The sequence below is a fragment of the Pongo pygmaeus genome, chromosome 8 (assembly GCF_028885625.2).
Source record: "Pongo pygmaeus isolate AG05252 chromosome 8, NHGRI_mPonPyg2-v2.0_pri, whole genome shotgun sequence".
NCBI lineage: Eukaryota > Metazoa > Chordata > Mammalia > Primates > Hominidae > Pongo > Pongo pygmaeus.
This window is the reverse complement of record NC_072381.2, coordinates 71,644,107-71,664,779: the sequence shown is the minus strand read 5'-3', so window position 1 is coordinate 71,664,779 and position 20,673 is coordinate 71,644,107. Positions and strand designations below refer to the sequence as shown.

General features: G+C 53.7%; 1 protein-coding gene across 3 annotated transcripts in view; it reads left to right on the top strand.

Annotated features, from left to right (window-relative positions):
- Positions 1–3,413: 3,413 nt before the first annotated feature.
- Positions 3,414–20,673, top strand: part of ADAMTS14 (ADAM metallopeptidase with thrombospondin type 1 motif 14) — an 87,304-nt gene continuing 70,044 nt past the window's right edge. For 2 of the 3 annotated variants that reach the window (XM_054435482.2, XM_054435481.2), the window contains exons 1-2: positions 3,414–3,792; positions 5,479–5,918. In XM_054435482.2, coding sequence (XP_054291457.1) covers positions 3,711–3,792; positions 5,479–5,918 — 522 coding nt within the window. In that variant the 5' untranslated portion in view covers positions 3,414–3,710. The remainder of the gene's footprint in view (positions 3,793–5,478; positions 5,919–20,673) is intronic. The other variant, XM_063669915.1, reaches the window with a different exon arrangement.

Here is a 20,673-nt window from a genome sequence, read left to right as displayed (position 1 = left end):
TGTATTTGGAATATCCTTTGGAGCCGACTCCACAGGAGTTGGAGGGGATTGATGTGGTGGGTGAGAGAGTGGTCCGGCTGTCTGACTTCCTAACTGGCTATCCAGCGTGGATGGTGATAGCTTTCAGTGAGCTAGGGTGGAACTCCTTTTCTCCAGAGCATTTCAGAGCCCTACTGGTCACTTGTCACACCATGGGTTAGAAGACAAGGACCCTCTTCCTGTGTTTCAGGGTCCTCATCTCCTCCAGGTGTGGATAAAACAGGTAAACACTTAGCACAGTAGCTGGTTCTCAACAAATGATAGCTGCCTGCTGGACCCCCTGCCTCTGGGTCACTCTCGTGGAGCTGTTGGCCTCTTGATGCAGAGACCTGTCACAGGCTGACACTCTTACTTCCTTGTGGGGGCATCTGGGACTCCTGCTGAGGTGGGGATATTTTGTCTCAACCTTGAACCTCCTCATCTTTATCTTGGAAGATGGAGCAAGAGGGGAAGCGAGCTGGTGCTCAGCAGAGGTTGTGCTTTTCTGAAGCCAGGGAAACTGGCCCTCCTCTAAACTAGCTGTGTGACCAGAGGCAAGTCTGCTTTCCTCTCCAGACCTCAGTTTACCTAACTATAAAATGCAGTGGGGCACAGGACTGGAGACTGCCTCTCAACCCCTCTATCTCCAAATCTCTGCATTTTTGTTTATGCTCAAAGGAACGTGGGTGGAGGCTGGGACCACCTTGCTCCTCAGGGTCAAATCCTGGGCCGTTGCCCAAGCCCCAGCCCGCTCATTACATCTGTTTCAAAGTCTTGCCACAGTCACCTTTTGGGGATAGACACCTCCACTTTGTCTTTCTGCCCTACCTGTCACAGGAGCCTTCCATGGGCTCTAGCTAGTCCAGCCTTTTCTCCTCCTGCCTGGGAGGCTCATGGCAGGCTGCCCCCTCCTGCCCGTGCTCGTGCCATTCCCAACCAGGAACACTGCTTCCTCTCTGTCTCCCCTGTGGAAGCCTCAGCTTGGATCCACGGCAGTGAAATCTCCCTCTAAGCTCCTCCTTCCCAGAGTCCCCAGAGTCCCTGGGGTACCCCCGGCGACCTTGCGTGTTCATTTACAGCACATTTCTCTACCCTTTCCTTACCTAGTTTTCAGACTTTCTCTTGCCCACATCAGGTTTCTCAATTGGTTGCTGGCTTCATGCAGCCAACACAGACTTTCTGCATCCCTCTCCCCCAGGGCCTTAGACTGAAAGTGTTGTGTTAGGTGTTGGGAGAAACACCCAAGACATTCTGTCTTGTGCGAAGACTCAAGGAAGACACTGGAAAACCCAGACCTTGACTTCCTAGGAGGGTCCCCAGCTTACACCTGGGGATTTCTTTCTTTGGCCCCATTCACCTCCAAATCTGGGGCCACCTTGCCCTCTCCCCACCTTCTGGCCCAGACTCTGAGCTAGGCCCCCATGTCCCCTTTTCCTAACAAAGCCTTCCTCAGTGGAAGAGAGCTTGGACACACAATACTTGCCAATAAAAGCAACCATTGCAGCCCCAGGGAAGGGGGTGGGGGTAAAGAAACAGGGAGAGGTTTTGCTCTCTGCTTGCCAAGGCTGGCTCCAGGGAAGGCCGCAGCCCACGCCGGTGAGGCAGGCTGCTGAGGCCCCAGCTGTGACCTGCCCCTCTTGACTTGCTTTCCTTGAGGCAGGAAGAAGCGGGTGGAATGGAGCTGGGGCCCCTGAGTTTCCTAGGGGAGTCTTTCTGAGATGGCCCCACAGCAGAAAAGGGGCAATCCTTATGCCATGACTTTTTCCTTCTGTCCCACAGGGTTCCCACTCTGCAGCTTGGAAAACTGAGACCCTGAGAAGGGAAGCCATTTTATCCAGAGATCATTTGGTGGGCTTGGGTTTGCAGAGGGCCAGAGCCGTGAAGCTCCAGCCTGGTCATCTCCCAGCCTTCTCTCTCTCTCTCTTTCTCTCACTCTCTCTCTTTCTCTCTCTCTCTCCTATCTCTCTCTCTTTCTCTCTTTCCTATCTCTCTGTCTCTTTCCTCTCTCTGTCTCTCACACACACACACACACACCCCCTCTAACTTTCTTGCTCCGTCAGCCTTCACACACAGAATCCTGTCTGGACCTTGACTTTGCACGTCTTTTTTTTTTTTTTTTTGAGACAGGGTATTGTGCTGTCACCCAGGCTGGGGTACAGTGGTGTGATCTCAGCTCACTGCAGCTTCAGCCTCTCAGGCTAAAGCAACCTTCCGCCTCAGCCTCCCAAAGTATTGGGACTATAGGCGTGAGCCACTGTACCCAGCCAACACACATCTTAAAAGACCAGAAAGAGGAGAAAGAGGAACTCTATTCTTCCCGAATTTAATATAGATCAATTTGGTTGTGGCATTTCCAAATAACTGGATGCTCTGATGTAGCTTGGAATGCTTGGAATATAATATACTTTAGCTTTCTGAACCTGCTTCTTAAATGCACTGGTCCTCCAAAACCTTGGCATCATTTCCAAGATTCTTTATTCTATGGTTATTACAAAAAAATCTCCTTTCCACAACTCCCACCCCTGGATTGCTTGAAATATAGTTTATTTGCAAGTTATTAGTTACATATTTACAGAGTAAAGCAAGAGCATGGATCTTCTGTTGGGTTGTTTGTACTGACTCCTGACCTGGTCTCAACACCATTGCAAGACCAGCATCAAGCGCTCATCTCTCAGACTCTTGGTTCTTTCCACCTTGGGATGCCGCAGTTGTTACTGGTGTCAGGGATGGAAGTGGAGGGCAGTTATCACTTATTGAGCATCTATTATGTGCTGTAGTTAACACCCATTTCACAGATGAGGCAACTGAGGTTCAGAGCTAGGATTTCAATCAGGGCTGTCTGACTCTGAAGTCAGGGCTCTCTCCTCACCGGCTCAGCCCTGCTGTTGGCTAGGACACAGGTCAGTCGTGCACTCTGGGCTGCAGTCTGGAAAATGGGCAGATCCAAGGGGTCGATAGTTAGTGAGGGCATCAAGACCATAGTGAAAGAAAAACGGAGTCTCCCTCTACCGGGAGGTTCACTGTCCACCACACTCCCAAATGCAGCAGGACACCCCTTTGGCCTCCTGGCTCTGGAACAGAAACAGAGAGCAGGCCCTGCGGCCAAGAAAGGGGGCGGAGCAGCCATAGAAAGCGGCTTCGGGCCACCACTCCGGGGATCCCAGGCGTCTGAGGGGACAATCGGTCCGTGCGCCAGGAGCCCCTGCTCTGTCTCCGCGTGGCACTTCCGATCCCCAGCCGCAGGCAGCTGCACTCCCCAGCCGCGCGCCCCGCCCCCGGGCGCCCGGCGCCCCAGCTCCGACCCGCGCCCGGCCCCGCCCCGCCCCGCCCGGTGTGCCCACCCTCGGCCCGCCCCGCCGCCCCGTCGCCCGGCTCCCGCGGAGTCCCGGAGCGTCACTGCGCGGGCGGGCTGACCGACCCGCCGGCAGTTGGCACCGGGGGCGCTGGCGCGTCAGCGGCTCCGCTTTCCAGCCGGCAGCCTCACGCGCACGGAGCCAGCGGTCCAGGCGGCGGCGCCGCGCAGGGGACCCGGAGCTGGCGGGAGGGAGGCTGCTAGGCGGGGAGGCGGCTGAGGCGGCAGCGGCGGGAGCCAGCCGGTGCTCCGACAGCCCGGGGCGCACCCTAGCCTCGCCGCCCTCAGCCTGGGACTTGGGGCTCGGGCGCTTGCCCAGCCCGCGTCCCAGCGCGGCCACATGGCTCCACTCCGCGCGCTGCTGTCCTGCCTGCTGCCTTTGCACTGTGCGCTCTGCGCCGCCGCGGGCAGCCGGACCCCAGGTGCGTGCGGGTTGGGCGCGCGGGGGCCCGTGGGGTCCGGGATGCACGCGGTCAGGGTGGCCCAAGGTTGCCCCAGCCACCCAGGCAGGGTTCCCGCGGGTGGGAGGCAGTGTGCACACTCTGGGCTGATTTGCTTTTTTCTTCCACTGTGCCACGGCGCTGTCCCGTGATTTCTCTCCCTTTCTGGCACTAGAAGTAGACAGAGACCCCAGGAGAGAATTTGAGAGCATCGGTCTTTTCTCAGGAGCAGCATATCTGTCTCTTTGTCTCTCTGTGTTTCTTCTTTCCCCTCTTCCCCAATCTGTTTCTCTGTCCTGTGTCTCTTTCTCTTTCAATGTCTTCTCTGTCTCCAACTTGTGTGAGCATGGGTGCAAGGTGTGTGTGTGTGTGTGTGTGTGTGTGTGACTGTTACATACCCAGAATAAGGCTAACAGGTGATTGCCTCCTACTGCAGAGCATGCGGGGCACTCACGCTCCTGCACAGAAACATACATCCTTCCACTGCCCCCAACATAGCATTGTCAAACGCTGCGGACACAGGCCTCTGGCATACACACCAGATACACTCCACTCCCGCCCTGCAGCATGGGGTACCCTCCTGGTGGCTCTGAACATGGGGAGGAGTCTCCGGTCATTTCCAGGCAGGGTCCCTCCTTGTTTGTGAGCCTTGTTCATGTGCCAGAGTGGGTCCCCTCTTGCAGCAGTCTTGGGGGTCCTCTGCTATAATGGGGATGAAACTAGAGCTGTGGGCATGGGGGATTTTCAGGAAACACCACTTTCTATGTTTTGTCAGTGACGTGAACTGGGGAGACGAGAGGTAGAGCTGTGTGGAAATGAAAATTCCTCCCAAACTTGCATTCATGAATCACCAGGCCTGGAAGCCAGGGAGCTGTCATTCCTGCCCAGCCTGGCTGGGCTCAAGGAGAGCTGTGTGAGGATGGGCCTGCTGGCATGTGGCCTGGAGCATGGGGCCGTGACCTCACCGTTAATTCAGCCCAAGTGGGCAGGTCACCCCCTGTATATACTTTTATTTTTGAAGATCTATATTTATCCAGCTTGGGGCTAAGCCATACAGAGATCTCAGCGGCCACTGTCCTGCTGTAAAAAGTTTTCTTTCTAACCTTGGAAAAATAGAGAACCGCGAATTCCCTCCCTCCCCTCTGCAGCCCCACCTTCTCCTTGACACGTGCCCACGGTCCCTTGGGTTTCTAGGTGTGTTTGTTTTGCCAGCTGCGTTCTTGGAAGCTTGGGGAGGAGGGCCCTACCCCAGCCTGGGCTGGTGACTTCAGCACGTTGGGGAGTTTGGGCAGATCTGCCCTTCCCTTTATTTGCCCTGTTGGCTTTTGGGGAATTTTAGTCCTTTTCTGGGCAGAACCCAAGGTTGGAAGTCTTGTCGCTAGTGACCGGGCTCTGTCTGGTATCATTTGCTTTCTTCTGCTAAGTTTAAAAAGGACCTGGGGGCTACAGGGAGTGATATTTCCACAAGGTACCCGAACACCCTTCATCCAAGTGTAGGAATCCTGGAGCTCAGGAAGCAATGGATGGAAAATGGGTGAACTTGGGCTAAGGGGCCTATCTAAGGGTAACACTGAGAGTTCCTATCCCTCCCTGCCCTTGTGGGATTGCCGACTTCCCCTTACCTCTACATCTACTGCATTGAAGTGACTCTTTGTTTACCTCCAACAGAGCTGCACCTCTCTGGAAAGCTCAGTGACTATGGTGTGACAGTGCCCTGCAGCACAGACTTTCGGGGACGCTTCCTCTCCCATGTGGTGTCTGGCCCAGCAGCAGCCTCTGCAGGGAGCATGGTAGTGGACACGCCACCCACACTACCACGACACTCCAGTCACCTCCGGGTGGCTCGCAGCCCTCTGCACCCAGGAGGGACCCTGTGGCCTGGCAGGGCGGGGCGCCACTCCCTCTACTTCAATGTCACTGTTTTCGGGAAGGAACTGCACTTGCGCCTGCGGCCCAACCGGAGGTTGGTAGTGCCAGGATCCTCAGTGGAGTGGCAGGAGGATTTTCGGGAGCTGTTCCGGCAGCCCTTACGGCAGGAGTGTGTGTACACTGGAGGTGTCACTGGAATGCCTGGGGCAGCTGTTGCCATCAGCAACTGTGATGGATTGGTAAGGGATGAGACTTTCATTAAGCTGTATCCTCCCCTCCCATGCCCTGCTCACGTGGTTTTGAGATTGCTGTGGGCATGTTTTGCAGTCTGGGCCAAAGCAGGGGTGGTGCTGCCTTCCTGAGGGAGTGCCGCCTGCCCCCGCGGCCCACTAGGTTCATGCTCTGCCAGGTGTGAAGTGGCCAAGTTGGGATGGTGTTCACCCCTCGCCTTCCATGGACCCACCTGGATCACAAGCTGTTTGGCTGGTGTCTCAGAGTGCGGAGAAACACTAGGGTTGGAATTGTGGCTGAGCCACTGCCTAGCTGTGAGGATTTGGATGAGTTAACCTCTCTGTGGTTCTTTCCCTTATTTATTTTGCACATATTTACTGTTCTAGGTGCTGGGGGTACGGTGGTGCCCGAGACAGACATGGCTTCTGCTCTCCTGGAGCTGACCCGCGGGTGTTAATGATATGGCCCGCCTAACTGGGCAGTGTACTGGGGGCTGCCCCTGCCTGGCTCGTGGCGCGGGCACAGTTAGCGGCTGCTATTATGTCTTGTAACATTGTGATGTCGTGTCCTTCCTCTTCTCCTCCCTGTCTCTCCCCCCAGAGCCAGCCTGCTCTTTCCTGGCTGCTCTGTGTGGTCCCTTTCCTAGGACCCCCACTGCTTCTGCACTGCTTCCCAGAGTCTGGGAAGTTGGCTCTGCTAGTTGGCTCCACATTGCAAACCAGAAAGCCATGGGGTGGGCTGTCTTTCTCGCCCCCACCTGGGGTTGGCTCTCATTCCCCTCGCTGCTCCTCCTCAATGTGCAGGCCCTTGTGAGCTGGCACAGCAGCCTCAAGGTCCTGTTGGGCGGCTCTTCCCTGCCCCAGAGACATCAGATGTGAGCTGATGGGTCCCAAGAAGGGGCCCGCTTGCTCCCCTGCCCTTCAGCTTTGAGACTGAGAAAATTTGAGATGGGGAGGTGTTGTGGGTTCCTTCCTCACTGGCAGGGTGGGGAGCATTTGTCACCATCGTCTCATGTGTAGGAGATGTCTTATCTGCTGATTTCGTGGCTGCCTCTGTCTAGGCCAGTGCTTTCCACCTTTTATCATGATGTGCCCCTAAATGTTTTAGACATTTCCCCCCAGTCATCAGTCCACCCCACGATGAGGTTTTTATTTTTTTAGAGGTGGATTTTCACTATGTTGCCCAGGCTGGAGTGCAGTGGCTACTCACAGGCACAAACACAGGGCACCGCAGCCTCAAACTCCTGGCCTCCAGCCATCCTCCTGCCTCTGCATCCCAGGAGCTGGGGCTATAGGTGCTTGTCACTGTGCCTGGCTTTCCTCATGCAATTTTAATACCACAGATATATTGAATATCTGTTTATACACTGAATATCTATCTGTGCTTTATATATTCAAAGGTGTAATATTTTTGCCTTCCCCAGAATAAATTTTCATCCCATTGAAGGTGATAGGGCCCTCATGGAGAGGGCTTATCTACATGGTAGTTGGTTCTCATAGTTGAGCATGCACTAGAATCACCTGAGCATCTTGTCAAGGGCGCAGAATCTGCCTCTCAGGGGAGGGACCAGGATCTGATCATTACCAAACTCTGCAGGTGAACTGATGCAAGAGTTCCTGAGAACGGACTTTGAGAAAGCAGATTGTCAGGGCAGCTGGGGGAGCCTAAGGCCTTGTCAGGTGTCTGGGCTGAGCCTCCGCCACCAGCCCACTCTGGCTCTGCGGCTCTGTGCCACAGGGGCCCTTGGTCACCCTGCTGGCTAGAGCTATGCCATGGCCACAAGTTTTGGTTGAAAATCCCAAGTGATGTTAGGAATCATCCAGGGATACAGTATCCATGCAGATAGAGAGAAAGTGCTGGTGCAAGCCAGCAGCTGCACTGAATTAGATGGTGAATTCCTTCTAAAGTCATCACACAGGTAGGCTATAAGCTCCTCGGTGACAGGGCTAGGGCTCCAGCTTCTCTGACTGCCCTCCTGGAGCGAGACACGGAAGAGATGCTCAATATATGCTGAGAACCTAAACTGAGGATGACCGTCACCAATGATAAGTAACTCCCCACCCCCTTTGCATCCTGCAAACCTCCCTTGTCATTGAACCAGCTCAGCAGCCCATTGACAAGTAGTGACTGACCACTAGGTGCCACGGGGACCAGGGCCATGAAGGACCCTGAGTTAGCACTCCTGAAGCACGATCACATGGCTACATGGTGTAGCGTATATGGTGACAAATCGTCATGCTCTGGTTTTGGGGGCTGGCAGATGGTGGAGGTGGGGCTGTTCAGTGGCCCTGGGGCTGGGCATTCCTCAGAGGGTGTTGCTGATTTTTGGTGGCATCTGAGTAAATGTTCTCATTAGCTGTGTGACCTTGGGCAAGTCGCTCCCACATTTCTGAGCTTTACTCTTCTCATTTGTCCAAAGAAGGGCTATACTTGATGTTCCCTGGAAGATGGGAATCGATTCTGTGTGGCATTTGCTAAAGCCGGATCGGGTCTCAGAGGCTGTCCAGATACAGGCTTCTGGAGGCTTGCTCTGTAGCTGGTATAGAACTGAGGCTCTAGGAAGTGACTTGCCTGGGTCCCCCTCCCCTTGGTGAGGGGCAGAAATGGACTTCACTGGGCTGAGCTTCAGGCTGGACCACAACATGTACCCTGGCTGTTTCCAGAGGCCAGTACTGAAGTCCAGTAACTGGACGCCTCCGCCTCCAGGCCCTGGGAGTGGTACTCCCTGACTGCCTTCCACTGGGGCCACTGGCACAGAGGTCACCCCAGGCTGGGATTCCTTGACTTTCCACCCACTCCAGGAAACGGCCCTGTGTCCCATGACAGCAAGGGGCTATGTCCCAGTGACCCAGCTGAGCTCACCTTTGGACTCAAAGGCCACGGTGTAGCATTTCTGATAAGATTGAACTCTGCATCTTTACATGGTCTCTGGATTTTAATCCCATATTCTCTAACATCTCAAATGCCAAAGTCATTCATTTCAAAAAAACATGTACTGAGTGCTGACCATGGACAAGGTCCACAGGAGATCATACAGAAAATGAAAGTGACACAGATAATGACAGCAACAGTGACGAGTCCTTCCTGTGGCCCAGACACAGCATGCATACGTGTATGTGCTTTTATTAACTCCATCCATTTGCAGATGAGGAAACTGAGCCATAGGCGGAGATACGAAGATAATACAGATAGCTTCCATTAGCACAGGACTTTATAGTTTACAAAGCTCTTTTGCTTCCTTCAATCTTGTGAAGTGTGTATGCAGATATTGTTATTACTCCTGCTTTGCAGAGAGTCAGGTCCCTGTCCTCGAGGAACTTGGGTGCCATGCAGGGGGAAACCCACCAATAGTTTCAACATTGACTTGGTTTTCTAGAACACAGTGGGGATGGGTCCTCAGTAAATGAGAGTGATTGTTTTCTTTGATGTCAGAGAAGGTGACATTTGAACTGGGCCTTGAAGGGTGAGTAGAAGTTTGCTGGGGTCAGGGGGTGGGGAGGGCCCTCTGGGCAGGGGGAAGAGCTTGAGCAGGCTAGTGATGGTTGGACAGAGGAAGGAGCACTATGTCAGGTGGGGCTGGGGAGTGGACCCTAGAAGACACACGGGGCAGGGGGGCTTGGTCTGACCTTGAAGGAAGGGCAGGATGGAAGAAGGGGTGTGGGGCAGGGATGGGGCAGGTTGCTGTCTTGAAGAGGCTAGGCTGGGAGTTGAGAGATGTAGCTGTGTGACTCTGAGCAAGCTGGCCCCTTCTCTGGGCCTCAGTTGCCTCCTGGGTGCGTTAAGGAAGCTGGAATGTGTAAGCTCAGACCCCTTCCAGCTCTGGTATTGGTGCTTTGTAGTATGGGGCTGACCTTGCTGGAGTTTGGAGCCAGGCCCCTATAAACCTGTAGTTGATGGCTCCCTCCTGCATTGCGGTTAATTCTTGCCTAACACTGGGGTATGGGATACTTTATCTTACTTCCCACCCACTGTTCTGGAGGGCCTTCTGTGTGTCCTAGCTGTGGGAGAGGAAAGAGAAAGATCCAGGAATGAAAAAGCAGGGCCCTTGCCCTGGAGGAGTTTGTAGGCTAATGGGGACTCAGATGTAAAAGCAAACTTGAGAATCCGCTGAGAGGCAGCAGGAGAAGGACCCGTTTAGTTTGGTTAGGGCATCTAGGAAGGTTCCCCGGAGGAGGTAGCAATTGCTCAAGACTGTTCATACGTTATGAACATGAAAGATAGTGCGAGGCCACTGACCAGCAGAAAGAATGACTGACCCAGCCAGTCTTGAGGATGTTCAGCGGCAGGAAACAAGGGATGTGGGGGCGGGGCCTGGTCCTGCCTGCAAAGTGCTTCCTCTGGGGTTGGGGAGAGCTAGCCTGGGATGATGTTAGACCTGAGAGTCCCAGACTGGGAATGTGTCCAGGTGTCAGCAGTGACCTGACGGGCCACTCTTCAGAGCCACTAACACTCTGCACCTGGGAGGAACATGGGGTGGGGACCAGTTCTTTGTGGATCCTGGAGAAGTTGTGGTGTGCAAGGATGGGGTCGGCAGAGTGGGGTCCCTGCTTCTTAGTGGGGCTGCATGCTCACCGTGCCCATCGAGAATCCAGGCCACCAGCCTCCTGAAGGGTTGCTTCTCCTACGGCCATCTCTGCCTCCCCAGGCCCTGGGGCCTGATGCCCTGCGACGGGATGACGGGGGCTTGGCTGCATCATGTTTCCCCCTTTGCCTTCAGTGCCTCTGTGAGTCAGGGCCTGGCGCGGAAGCAGCCACACGTGTAAGATTTGTCACCATCTGGTTCTGTTTTCCACTCTCTGCAGATCTTGCATTTTTGATGGGTTATACTGAGTAGACCCTGGCAGATGGCTTTGGGAGGGGCAGGGGAGGCTGCATCCCAGCCCAGCTGCTCACCACTGAACAAGTCACAGAAGCTCTTTGAGCACCTCCCTGTTGTCTTTAAAATGGGACTACAATGTGGGGTGAGGCTGGAGGAGTTGAGAACTTCAGGGTAAGGGGCTTCTTTACGGGAGGCTGAAAATATTCTAAAATTGTGGCAGTGGTTACACAATTCTGTGAATATACTAAAAACAATTACAATATGCACTTTAAGTGGGTGAATTATATGGTATGTTATATCTCAATAAACCTGTTACTGGCTGGGCGCGGTGGCTCATGCCTGTAATCCCAGCACTTTGGGAGGCTGAGGCAGGTGGATCACCTGAGGTCGGGAGTTCGAGACCAGCCTGGCCAACATGGAGAAACCCTGCCTCCACTAAAAATACAAAATTAGCCGGGCATGGTGGGGATGCCTGTGATCCCAGCTACTCAGGAGGCTGAGGCAGGAGAATTGCTTGAACCCGGGAGGTGGAGGTTGCAGTGAGCCAAGATTGCGCCACTGCACTCCAGCCTAGGCAACAAGAGTGAAACTCTGTCTCAAAAAATTAATTAATTAATAAATAAAATAAAATAAACCTGTTACTAAAAGCACCTGGCCTATGGAAGGGCCCCATGAAAGGTGGTGTTCGTAATTCCAAGGAAATAGTCTAGGTTAGGGGAAAGAGCAGGATGTGCTCACTCCAGCACAGATCAGCTGTGGGACCTTGAGCGAGCGTCTTCATCTCCCTATGCTTAGATTCCTCATCTGTAGGAAGGGCAGAGGAACAGCTGTCTATGGGGTTGTTCAGAGGATTAAATGAGATAAGGCAAAGTGCAGGACGGGGTTTATGGTAGGGCCTTAAAAAATGCATAAAAGTCTACAACCTCCGCCTCCTGGGTTCAAGTGATTCTCCTGTCTCAGCCTCCTGAGCAGCTGGGACTACAGGCATGCACCACCATGCCCAGCTAATTTTTGTATTTTTAGTAGAGTCAGAGTTTCACCATGTTGGCCACACTGGTCTCGAAATCCTGACCTCAGCCTCGGCTGATCCACCTGCCTCGGCCTCCCAAAGTGCTGGGATTACAGGCATGAGCCACTGCACCTGACCAATCATGATTACTTTTTAACAGTAATTATTAATAATGATAAATATTACAAATATCATCAGAGTCCCTTTATTGCAATGATATATAGATCATTGGCGTTATCTGACTGGCCCTTGGTCAAGTCCTGAGGATGCAGGGATGAAACTCAGCCCTCTGCCCCTGTACTCCAGAAGCCCACGGTTTAAAGGGGAGGCTGAACTGCACAGTAGACAGTAAAAAGCAACACAGACCATACTAAGCTTCAATGATTTGTGGAAATACAGGGAAGCATAGTGCACGCCAGGGGTGGCTTGGAGGCGAGTACTGAGGAGGAGGGGTGCTCAGGGAAGGCTTCCAGGGTAGGGGACATTTGGGCTGGGTTTTAAAGGATCAGTAGGAGTTTTCAAAGCCACGGAATGAGAATTGTAGTCATTCTGTAGGGAAGGAAATCCTGTGTCTCTGCAGGATTCAGGAAATGGCAGGTCATTTCAGCTCTCCATGGGAGAGGGGGAATGCTGAAAATGTAATTGGAAAATGTCAACCTCACCACGGAGCTTGGCCTTGCCCCTGGCATCATGGGGAGCCATGGAGGTTTGTAAACAGGAGTCACATTAGTGTTTGAGAAAGACACTCATCCTTCCAGCTCGATGCTGGTGCACAGCAGACTTGTCTGTGGCTTTTTGGTCTCCTGTGCCAAACACCTCTCCTTGCCCCGGGGGCTGCTCTTGACTGGCTGGATGAGTGAGTAGGCGTCCTGGGGGCGCCCTGGGAAGCCGCGGGTCGGCTCCACATTCCACCCTGCTTTGGAGGTGTGGAGTGTGGAGGCTTGGAGTCTCACTGTGACCGACCCCCTCCCAGACACCCAGCTGGCTTGTCCCCTTACATCTTGACCTGCAGGCCTCCTGCCCTCACACGTGTGTGCCTAGAGACCCTGGGAGGGGCAGGGGGCACCAGAGCCTTGTGTCTGGCCCCATGTTGGTGCAGGCCTTGCTGCCTTGCTGACCTGCCTCTCTAGCCTTATGGGCTCCAGCTCACAGACCGCTGTCCCCGCCCCTGCCCTGCCCAGGCTGGCCTGCTCTCGCCTCACTTTTCAGCCCCCTGCCTTTGCTGTGTTGTTCACATATTCCCTGTCCCCTCACTTGATGTATCTCCCATTTCAACTACCAGTTCCTACAAATCAGAGACTGTCTTAAATGTGTGCATTTCCTGGAGCACTGAGCATAAGGCTGGGCCCCTGGGTTGGAGGGGCAGGAGGTGGAAATTTCAGATGCACTAGGAGTAAGCAGGTAACAGAAGAAAGAGAAGAGGACTGGGTAGTTTTAGGGGTGGTGGGTTTATGGCAAACGGGAAAGGACCTGCCCACTCCAGTGCCACTCTGGTATTATAAGAGGTTTGAGTATTGTAGGAGAGATGGGAAATATGGGTTTTTAGGTAATTCTCAAGCCATCGTATGAACCAAACCCAGCAAGGCTGTTAGCTGGAGGCCTTGGGTTGCTTGTCAGCTCAGCAGTGTGCTGGGGGTGAGTGTGACCCTGGAACCAGCCCACCTGGGCTGAAATCCCAGCTCTGCCTGTTATATGCCGTGACCCTGGGCAGTTAGCTCACCTCTGTGTGGTTTGGTTTTCTCATCTGGAAAGTGGGGATCATAATAGTAATCACTTCATAGAGTTGTCGTGTATGTAAAGGGTTTAGTGCAGTCCCCAGTACACTCAGCTGTTGCTATTACATGGTGTGGATTACTGGTTGGTTGAGTCTACCAGGTCTGAGGGGATGGTGGCAGGAAAGAAGTCAAGAGCACCCCATTTTTCTGGCTGCCACTCCCAGAGGGGTCTCTGGGTTTTCAGTGGGGCACACAGAGCCCGTGCTGGTCTTGGCCCCACTCAGGCCCGTTAGTTTTCTCAGGGTGCACCTTGCTTCTCCCTCAGTTTGCTGCTGGCCCTGAACATTCCCATCTGTAGTTCCCAGAGGCGCAGGGTAGAGTGTGGCCACCTGTGTGTCCTCATGACCCAGCACTGGGCCTGCTGGACAACCGTCTGGGTGAGGAGGCATAAACTCCTGTAGTTAGATGAGGGGACAGCATCTGTCATCCTCTCCGTGGCTGTCTGGCCATCTGCTCCTAGGCCAGAGGTGGTGACTGCTGAGGCACGCACACTGCCATTTGCCCTCCTGCGCCCTGGCAGGCCCTGCAGGCCCGGTGTGGCAGCTGTCCCCGGGCTCAGACCCCGCTGTATGTGCTTATGCGGTCACTCTCCGAGGGCCGAGTGGGCGAGCAGGGGAAACCCGTTTTCCTCCCCGCCCTCGGCACTCCCTTCGTGAGCAAGTCTCTGTCTTCAGGATGTGCAACCTTTCTGAGAGTGTGAGCTGTTTTCTCCTGTTTGCCACTTAGATAACCCGATTTCCTGGGAAATACTGGGTCCCTCTTGGCAATTTGTGTTTGCAGCACACGAAACAAGAAAGGGAGTCTTTGGAGAGAAAGGGGGCTTCTCCTGACCCGCCTGCCAGGGTGACAGTGGGTCTTCAGTGTGGAAAGAGGAAGTCACTGCTTCCTGATGGTGGCAATGTGAGGGCCTGGAGGACACAGAGGGGCTGTGGTCTGCATGGGAGTGTCTTGATCCCAGCCAAATTCCAGGAAGTGGGCAGCACAGGCTCTCCTGGGGAAATAGGCAGGGTGGGAACCTGAGTGACTATCAGTTATCATTCTTGTGTAACAAATCAGTCTAAAACTTGGAACTGAAAACAACATTGTGTCCTTCCTCACAACTCTGTGGGTGGGCTGGGTGGTTCTTCCCCTGCCTGCTCTGGCCTGCTCACGTGGCTGTGCTCTGCTGAAGGGTGGGCTGGGCGGGAAGGCCCAAGCTGGCTTCTTTTACATGACCAGCATGATGCTGGCTGTGGGCCGGGCGGCCTCAGTTCTCTCTGTGGCCAGTCATCCTCCAGTAGGCGGTCTCAGGGTAGCATTCCAACAGGGGGAAGGTGGAAGCTGGAATACCCCTTGAGGCCTAGCCTTGGGAGTTGCATGTATTAGTTCGTTCTTGCACTGCTATAAAGAAATAACTGAGGCTGGGTAATTTAGAAAGAAAAAAGGTTTAATCAGCTCACAGTTCTGCAGGTTGTACAGGAAGCATAGCGGCTTCCGCTACTGGGGAGGCCTGAGGAAGCTTCCAATCATGGCAGAAGGCAAAGGGGAGGGAGGTATCTCGCATGGCGGGAGCAGGAGCAAGACAGAGAGGAGGGGGGTGCTACACACTTTTAAACAACGAGATCTCATTCACTGTCACAGTAACAGTGCCAAGAACATAGTGCTAAACCATTCATGGGAAACCGACTCTGTGATTCAATCATCCCCTAGCAGGCCCCACCTCTAACATTAGGGATTACAATTTGAAATGAGATTTGGTGAGGACACAGATCCAAACCATATCATGGCATAAGGTCACTTCTGCACATTCTGTTGGTCAACGTGAGCCATAAAGCTGGACAAAATTTTCCAAGAGTAGGGAAATGGACTCTTCCATTTGAGGGAAGGAGTGGCAAAGTCTCATTGTAAAGAGATGGTGCACAGAAACAAGAGGACAAGTTGCAGCCATCTTTGCAAACATTCTTCCACATTGCCCCTAGGCAAGTGATTTGACGTCTCTGAGCCTCAGTTTATGTATCTGTAAAGTGGGTGTCCCTACCTTGTAGTTTTGCAGGTTAGAAATTATGCACTTAAAGTGTTGCCACAGTGCCTGGAGCAATAAAAGTTAGCATTTCTTCTTCTTATTGCTGATGTCTTAGAATAAATAAGGAAACTGAGGCAGAATCCACAGCGGGTTTGTCTCCAGCTCTCTGGGCGCCCATGCCAGGGCTCTTCCCCCTGCTTTCCAGAGGCCCCCTCCTGTCTGGGCTGCTGTCTGTCTGAGCAGAGGCCCCGGGCCTGGGTCCTGGGTCCTGGGTGTTTTTCCAGTCCTCCAGCCAGTCTGATCTTGCAGTTTTACCTCCCTTGTCTCCTCATGACCATGCCTCACTGTCTGCCTTGGATTAATAACTTATTTATGATATGGAATAAAAGCCAGACATCACCTCACTGCGGCTCCTCCGGAGCAGAGCCGGCCTCCCATTCCAGCAAGGGCTGGTTTTATTTTTCTTCCTCTGTGTCTTCAGGCACTGGCTGGAGGGAGGGCGGCCTGAGGGCTGCTTAGCAGGCTGGTGAGAGTGATGGGGGCTGTGCTTGTCTCTCCATCTGCCTTCCAGCCCCAGGGTGGTACAGGCCCAGGGTGGGCTCTCAGTGAGGGCCCAGGAGATTCCACATTCCCAGGCACTGCAGTGGAAAGTTCCCAAAGCATCCACCAGGCCCAGCATTCCATTTTCAGCATGTGGGTCTTGCCCTGCTTTCAAAGCCCTAAAAACAACAACAGTGATAATATTTACATGCTGCTTCATCCTTAGCAGCACCAAGGAGCTCCCTGTCAACATAAGCTCAGGCGCCTGCAGATACCCTTGTGTTATGAAAACCTGCATGGATCGCAGCTCAGCGTACTTTCCACCATTCACCCTGACTTTGGCCTGAGTTGGAGACAGCTGTGGCTGGAAAAGGCTTTGGGGCCCTCTAGCTCCCTCTTCATTTTCCAGCAGAGGAAGCCGAGGCTCAAGTTGGGGAGGAGATCCAGGGTCATGGAGTAGCAGGTGAGTGTCAGGTGTCAGGGCACGCAAGGACCAAGGTTCCTGACTCCCAGGCAATGTTCCTCCCGCAGTTCCAGGCAGCCTCTCCTGTCAGTGGAAAGACCAAGTGTATGTGAACAGAGACTCAAGGTCGTAAACTGTGTGCTGTCCCGTGATACGGTAGCCATGGCAACAGCTTCAGAATGATTAATGCTAAAAGTGATTGGTCTAATGGTGGTGGGAGGTGAAGGGGCCTGGGGGTACTGAGTAGAGGTGTTTATGAGGCTCCCACTGTGAGGGGGAGGGCTGCTCAACTTCTGCACGTCATTGTCTTCCCTGAAACTGGGAGGCCAACTAAGAAAAACAGATGTCAATGGCCCAGTTAGTGGGATTTGATGCTCAAACGGAACCTTCTGATGTTTCTCAGACTCAAGTCACCAGTGCTGCTGTTTTATCCATTTTCAAAATATTGGAGAGGGAGCAGGCTGCTGTTATGTACACATTACTTGTCATGGAACATTTAAAAACCCTGCAGTCTAATTTTCTTCTGCTTTCAGTAACACAGCTGATGGGGCAGTAGAACAGGCCCCTTTTTAGAGAAATGTCGGGAGGTGAGATCGTTTGTTAGGACCAGGTTGGTCTGAATGCAAACTCTGTTCCCAATGGATGGCTGAAGGCCTTTGTCAGCCTTTGCTTTTAAGCCAGCCGCATATTTACACCTTTGGTCTGTCCAGAAACAGCCTGTCACTTTCCCCTCCAAGCCACTCCCGCCCCCCAGGCAGAGGTTCACATCTACCCCTCAAGGCTGGCAGGGGCCCACACTCTATGAGTTAGCTCCTCCAGCCTGAAGAGGCCTGTGTTCCACAGCCTGGCTGACTGCTGGCCTGGGTGCATCGTGCCTTTGAGGCTTTGTCACTTCAAAATTCATAGTCCCTGTGTAGGGAGATGCTAGGTAAAATATGCCGTACGTCCCCTAATCCACGGCCACAGTTTTGGGGAAGCGGATCTCTCACAAGGGTGGTATACCCAAGGGAGTTTGTTTTAAGGCCTGACCCAAAGGATGCTTGTTTAGCATGGTTTCATTGCAAAGTCAGTTGCGCAGCATCAACCAGTTCATCCCCCTGAAGCTGACGTCTAGAAAAGGGACAGAGATACCTGGACAGGGATAGAGCACCTGCCAAGAGCCACCACCACGGAGCACAGAGGAGGGAGCAGTGATGGGGTGGCCTTCGAGCTGGGTGGAAGGGGCATTCCCAGTGGGGTGCACAGCAGGGGCAAAGGCACGGAGGCCCACGGGAACTGTGGCTCTGGTACAGAACGGGTCCTGTGTGGCTCCATTGTGGGGATTTTTGTTGCTGGTAATTCTAAAAGGGAAACAAACACAGCATAATAAGAATAACCAGCACTGGGGGTGGTGTGAGCCACCTCCTGTCTCTCCCAGATGATGGCATTCGCCTCCCTGCGCTCCCTTGCCCCTGCAGTGTATTCGCCAACAGCAGCCCAGGCAGTCCTGTTACAATCCGAGTCCTCCATGGTTCGCGGCATTCCTCCCGGAGAAGCCAGCCAGGCCCTGGGCCGCCATCGCTCCTCCTTACTGCCCTCCCTGAAGGAAACATTCCTCCCCAGGGACTGCCAGGGCCTGCCCCTCAGACCCCTCAGGCTTTCACTCAAATGTCGCCTTCAGAACAACGTCCTTCCTGGCAACCTTATTCACAATTTCCAGCTCCAGTCCTCTCTTCTCCATGGCTCCTTCCATTTGGTATGACACGTATTTCTAGTTATTTATCGCCTGCCTCCACCCTGCTGTAGAATGTTAGCTCCATGCAAAGAGGAATTTTTGGCTGTGTCTCCAGCACCTAGATCAGGGCCTTCTCAGTCATCATCTGATGAATGAATGAGTGAATATGTGCTATTGCAGGCAAGGGGTTAGGAGAAGCAAGTTACAGAGACATAGGTGAACGTGTGAAGGGAGGGGGTCTGGAGAGGGGGTCTGGTGGCTGCAGTGTGGGCATTTGTGCTGCTAGTGCCTGGCAGATGAGCTGGCAGAGTGTGGCCAACTCTGGAACCTGTGCTAGTGGTGCTGGTCCCTGGGCAGGGTTAAGGACAGGACCATGCCACCTGTCTGGGGTCTTCTGGCCAATTGTGTTTCATCTGCTCCTTCCACCCTTTGCAGAGGAGACTGGCCAGTGATACCTGGAGGGTCATTGTGTCATCAGGAGCCACTTGTGGGGCTAGAGCTAGCCTGGCATTCTCCCATGCTTACCTGCATTCTGGAGGGAACTTGTCTCTTGGCCACTGCCAAGTCCCTCATCGGCAGCTCACGACAGACCTGGCTATGCATCAGATGCAGTGATAAACATTTACGTGCATGATCTCACGTGGTTTAAAACTAGTCAGCGACCCGCTGGGCCAGGCTGCTGTAGGGCTCATTCGGAGGGGAGGCCTGGCTGGGACAGTGACCTGTGGGGCCCTCTCTTGGGCCTGCTCTCCACTGCCAAGGGTGCAGCACCTTTCCCAGTGCTGCTCACCATCAGCTGGTGTGCATCTGAGTGGCAGCATTCAAACTGCAGGGCCTCCACGCAGGGTGCCGCTCCTCCGCTCAGGGCCTGGCAGCCACACCGCCTGCTGGCATTTGAGGGCTGCTTCCTGTCTCTTCATCCTGGAGCCATGGCTGCTGCCAGAACTCAGGGCCAAGCAGGGGCCAGGCAGAGCTCCTTCGCCGAGCTTGGTGGGCTATGGTGGTGACAGAGGAGGAAGCCTCAGAGCCGCGTGGCTCCTGGACACTCGGGAATGGAATCTGAGGGTGGCTGCCGGCCTGGCAAGATCTGCCCTGAGTCTGGCTGGGCTCCAGAGTGACGTGTGTGCAGCAGAAGGCAGTCTCTGAACACCTACAGGTCCTGCCTCTGGGCTAGGACATCTGCCTGTTGGCGGGGAAGGAGAGTAGAAGTAAAACGTGACCAACCCTCCTTTAAGAACTTCAAGCTGTTGGCTGGGCGCGGTGGTTCACGCCTGTAATCCTAGCACTTTGGGAGGCCAAGGCAGGTGGATCCCTTGAGGTCAGGGGTTCAAGACCAACCTGGCCAACATGGTGAATCCCCATGTCTACTAAAAATACAAAAATTAGCTGGGTGTGGATGCGCACCTGTAGTCCCAGCTACTCGGGAAACTGAGGCGGGAGAATCGCTTGAACCTGGGAGGCAGAGGTTGCAGTGAGCAGAGATCATGCCACTGCACTCCAGCCTGGGGACAGAGTGAGACCCTGTTAAAAAACAAAAACAAAAACAAAAACTTCAAGCTTTTGATGATCTGAGCAGCTCTGTTCTCCAAGGTGCTGGAGGACAGCCAGTCATCACCTTCGTCATCAACATCAGCACAGGGGGACTCCTAATAATTGTCCTCACTCTCTGCACTATGGACTCCCAGCTTGGATGGCTGTGAGGGCATTGACTGGTCCTTGGCCACTCAGCAGGTCACAGCTGCTCCCTCTACCTCCCAGGCTTCCCCCACTCTGGATCACTTGTGGTCTAGACGGCCCTTGGTCGTGAAGTAAGAGGCGTGCAGTAACCCAGCCAGCTGGACTCCCTCTGTCCCCTCTCAGAGAACGTACTTATTGTACGCTCGTTTCCTCTCTTACTTGCCCATTTCTGGTGTTATGATGAACACACCTGTGCTGCTATTGCTCTCTTTATGAAACATGGATGACCACTTAAATGTCCCTTTTCGTGCCATTCTAAATGTCCCTTTTCTTGCCATTCCACTGTTTGAAAGCCTCCAGGGTTTGGATGAGTGGTTCTCAGCCCTGGATGCATGTCTGAATCACCCAGCTAGCTTCCAGAATGCACTGACTCCTGAGCCCCACCCATCGGGTTTTGATTTCATTGGTCTGCGAGGTCGCCGTAGTTTTGTAAATTCCCCCAGGTGATTTTAATGACTATCTAGGGGTAAGAATGGCTGCTGTTGCCTCCTGGAAAGCCTACCGTGTGTCAGGTCAGTAGCTGGGGTCAGGTCTTTCAGACCAGAAGAGCCAGGCGGAGGAGGGAAGCAAAGGAAAAGACCACCACCTGCTGTGAACCCGGCTCCAGGAGGGCCATTTGCCATGCCTTATTTCATCTTCCCATCCACTCTTTGGTTTCAGATATGGAATCTGAGGCTGAGAGAGGGCTGGTGCCGCACAGCTGG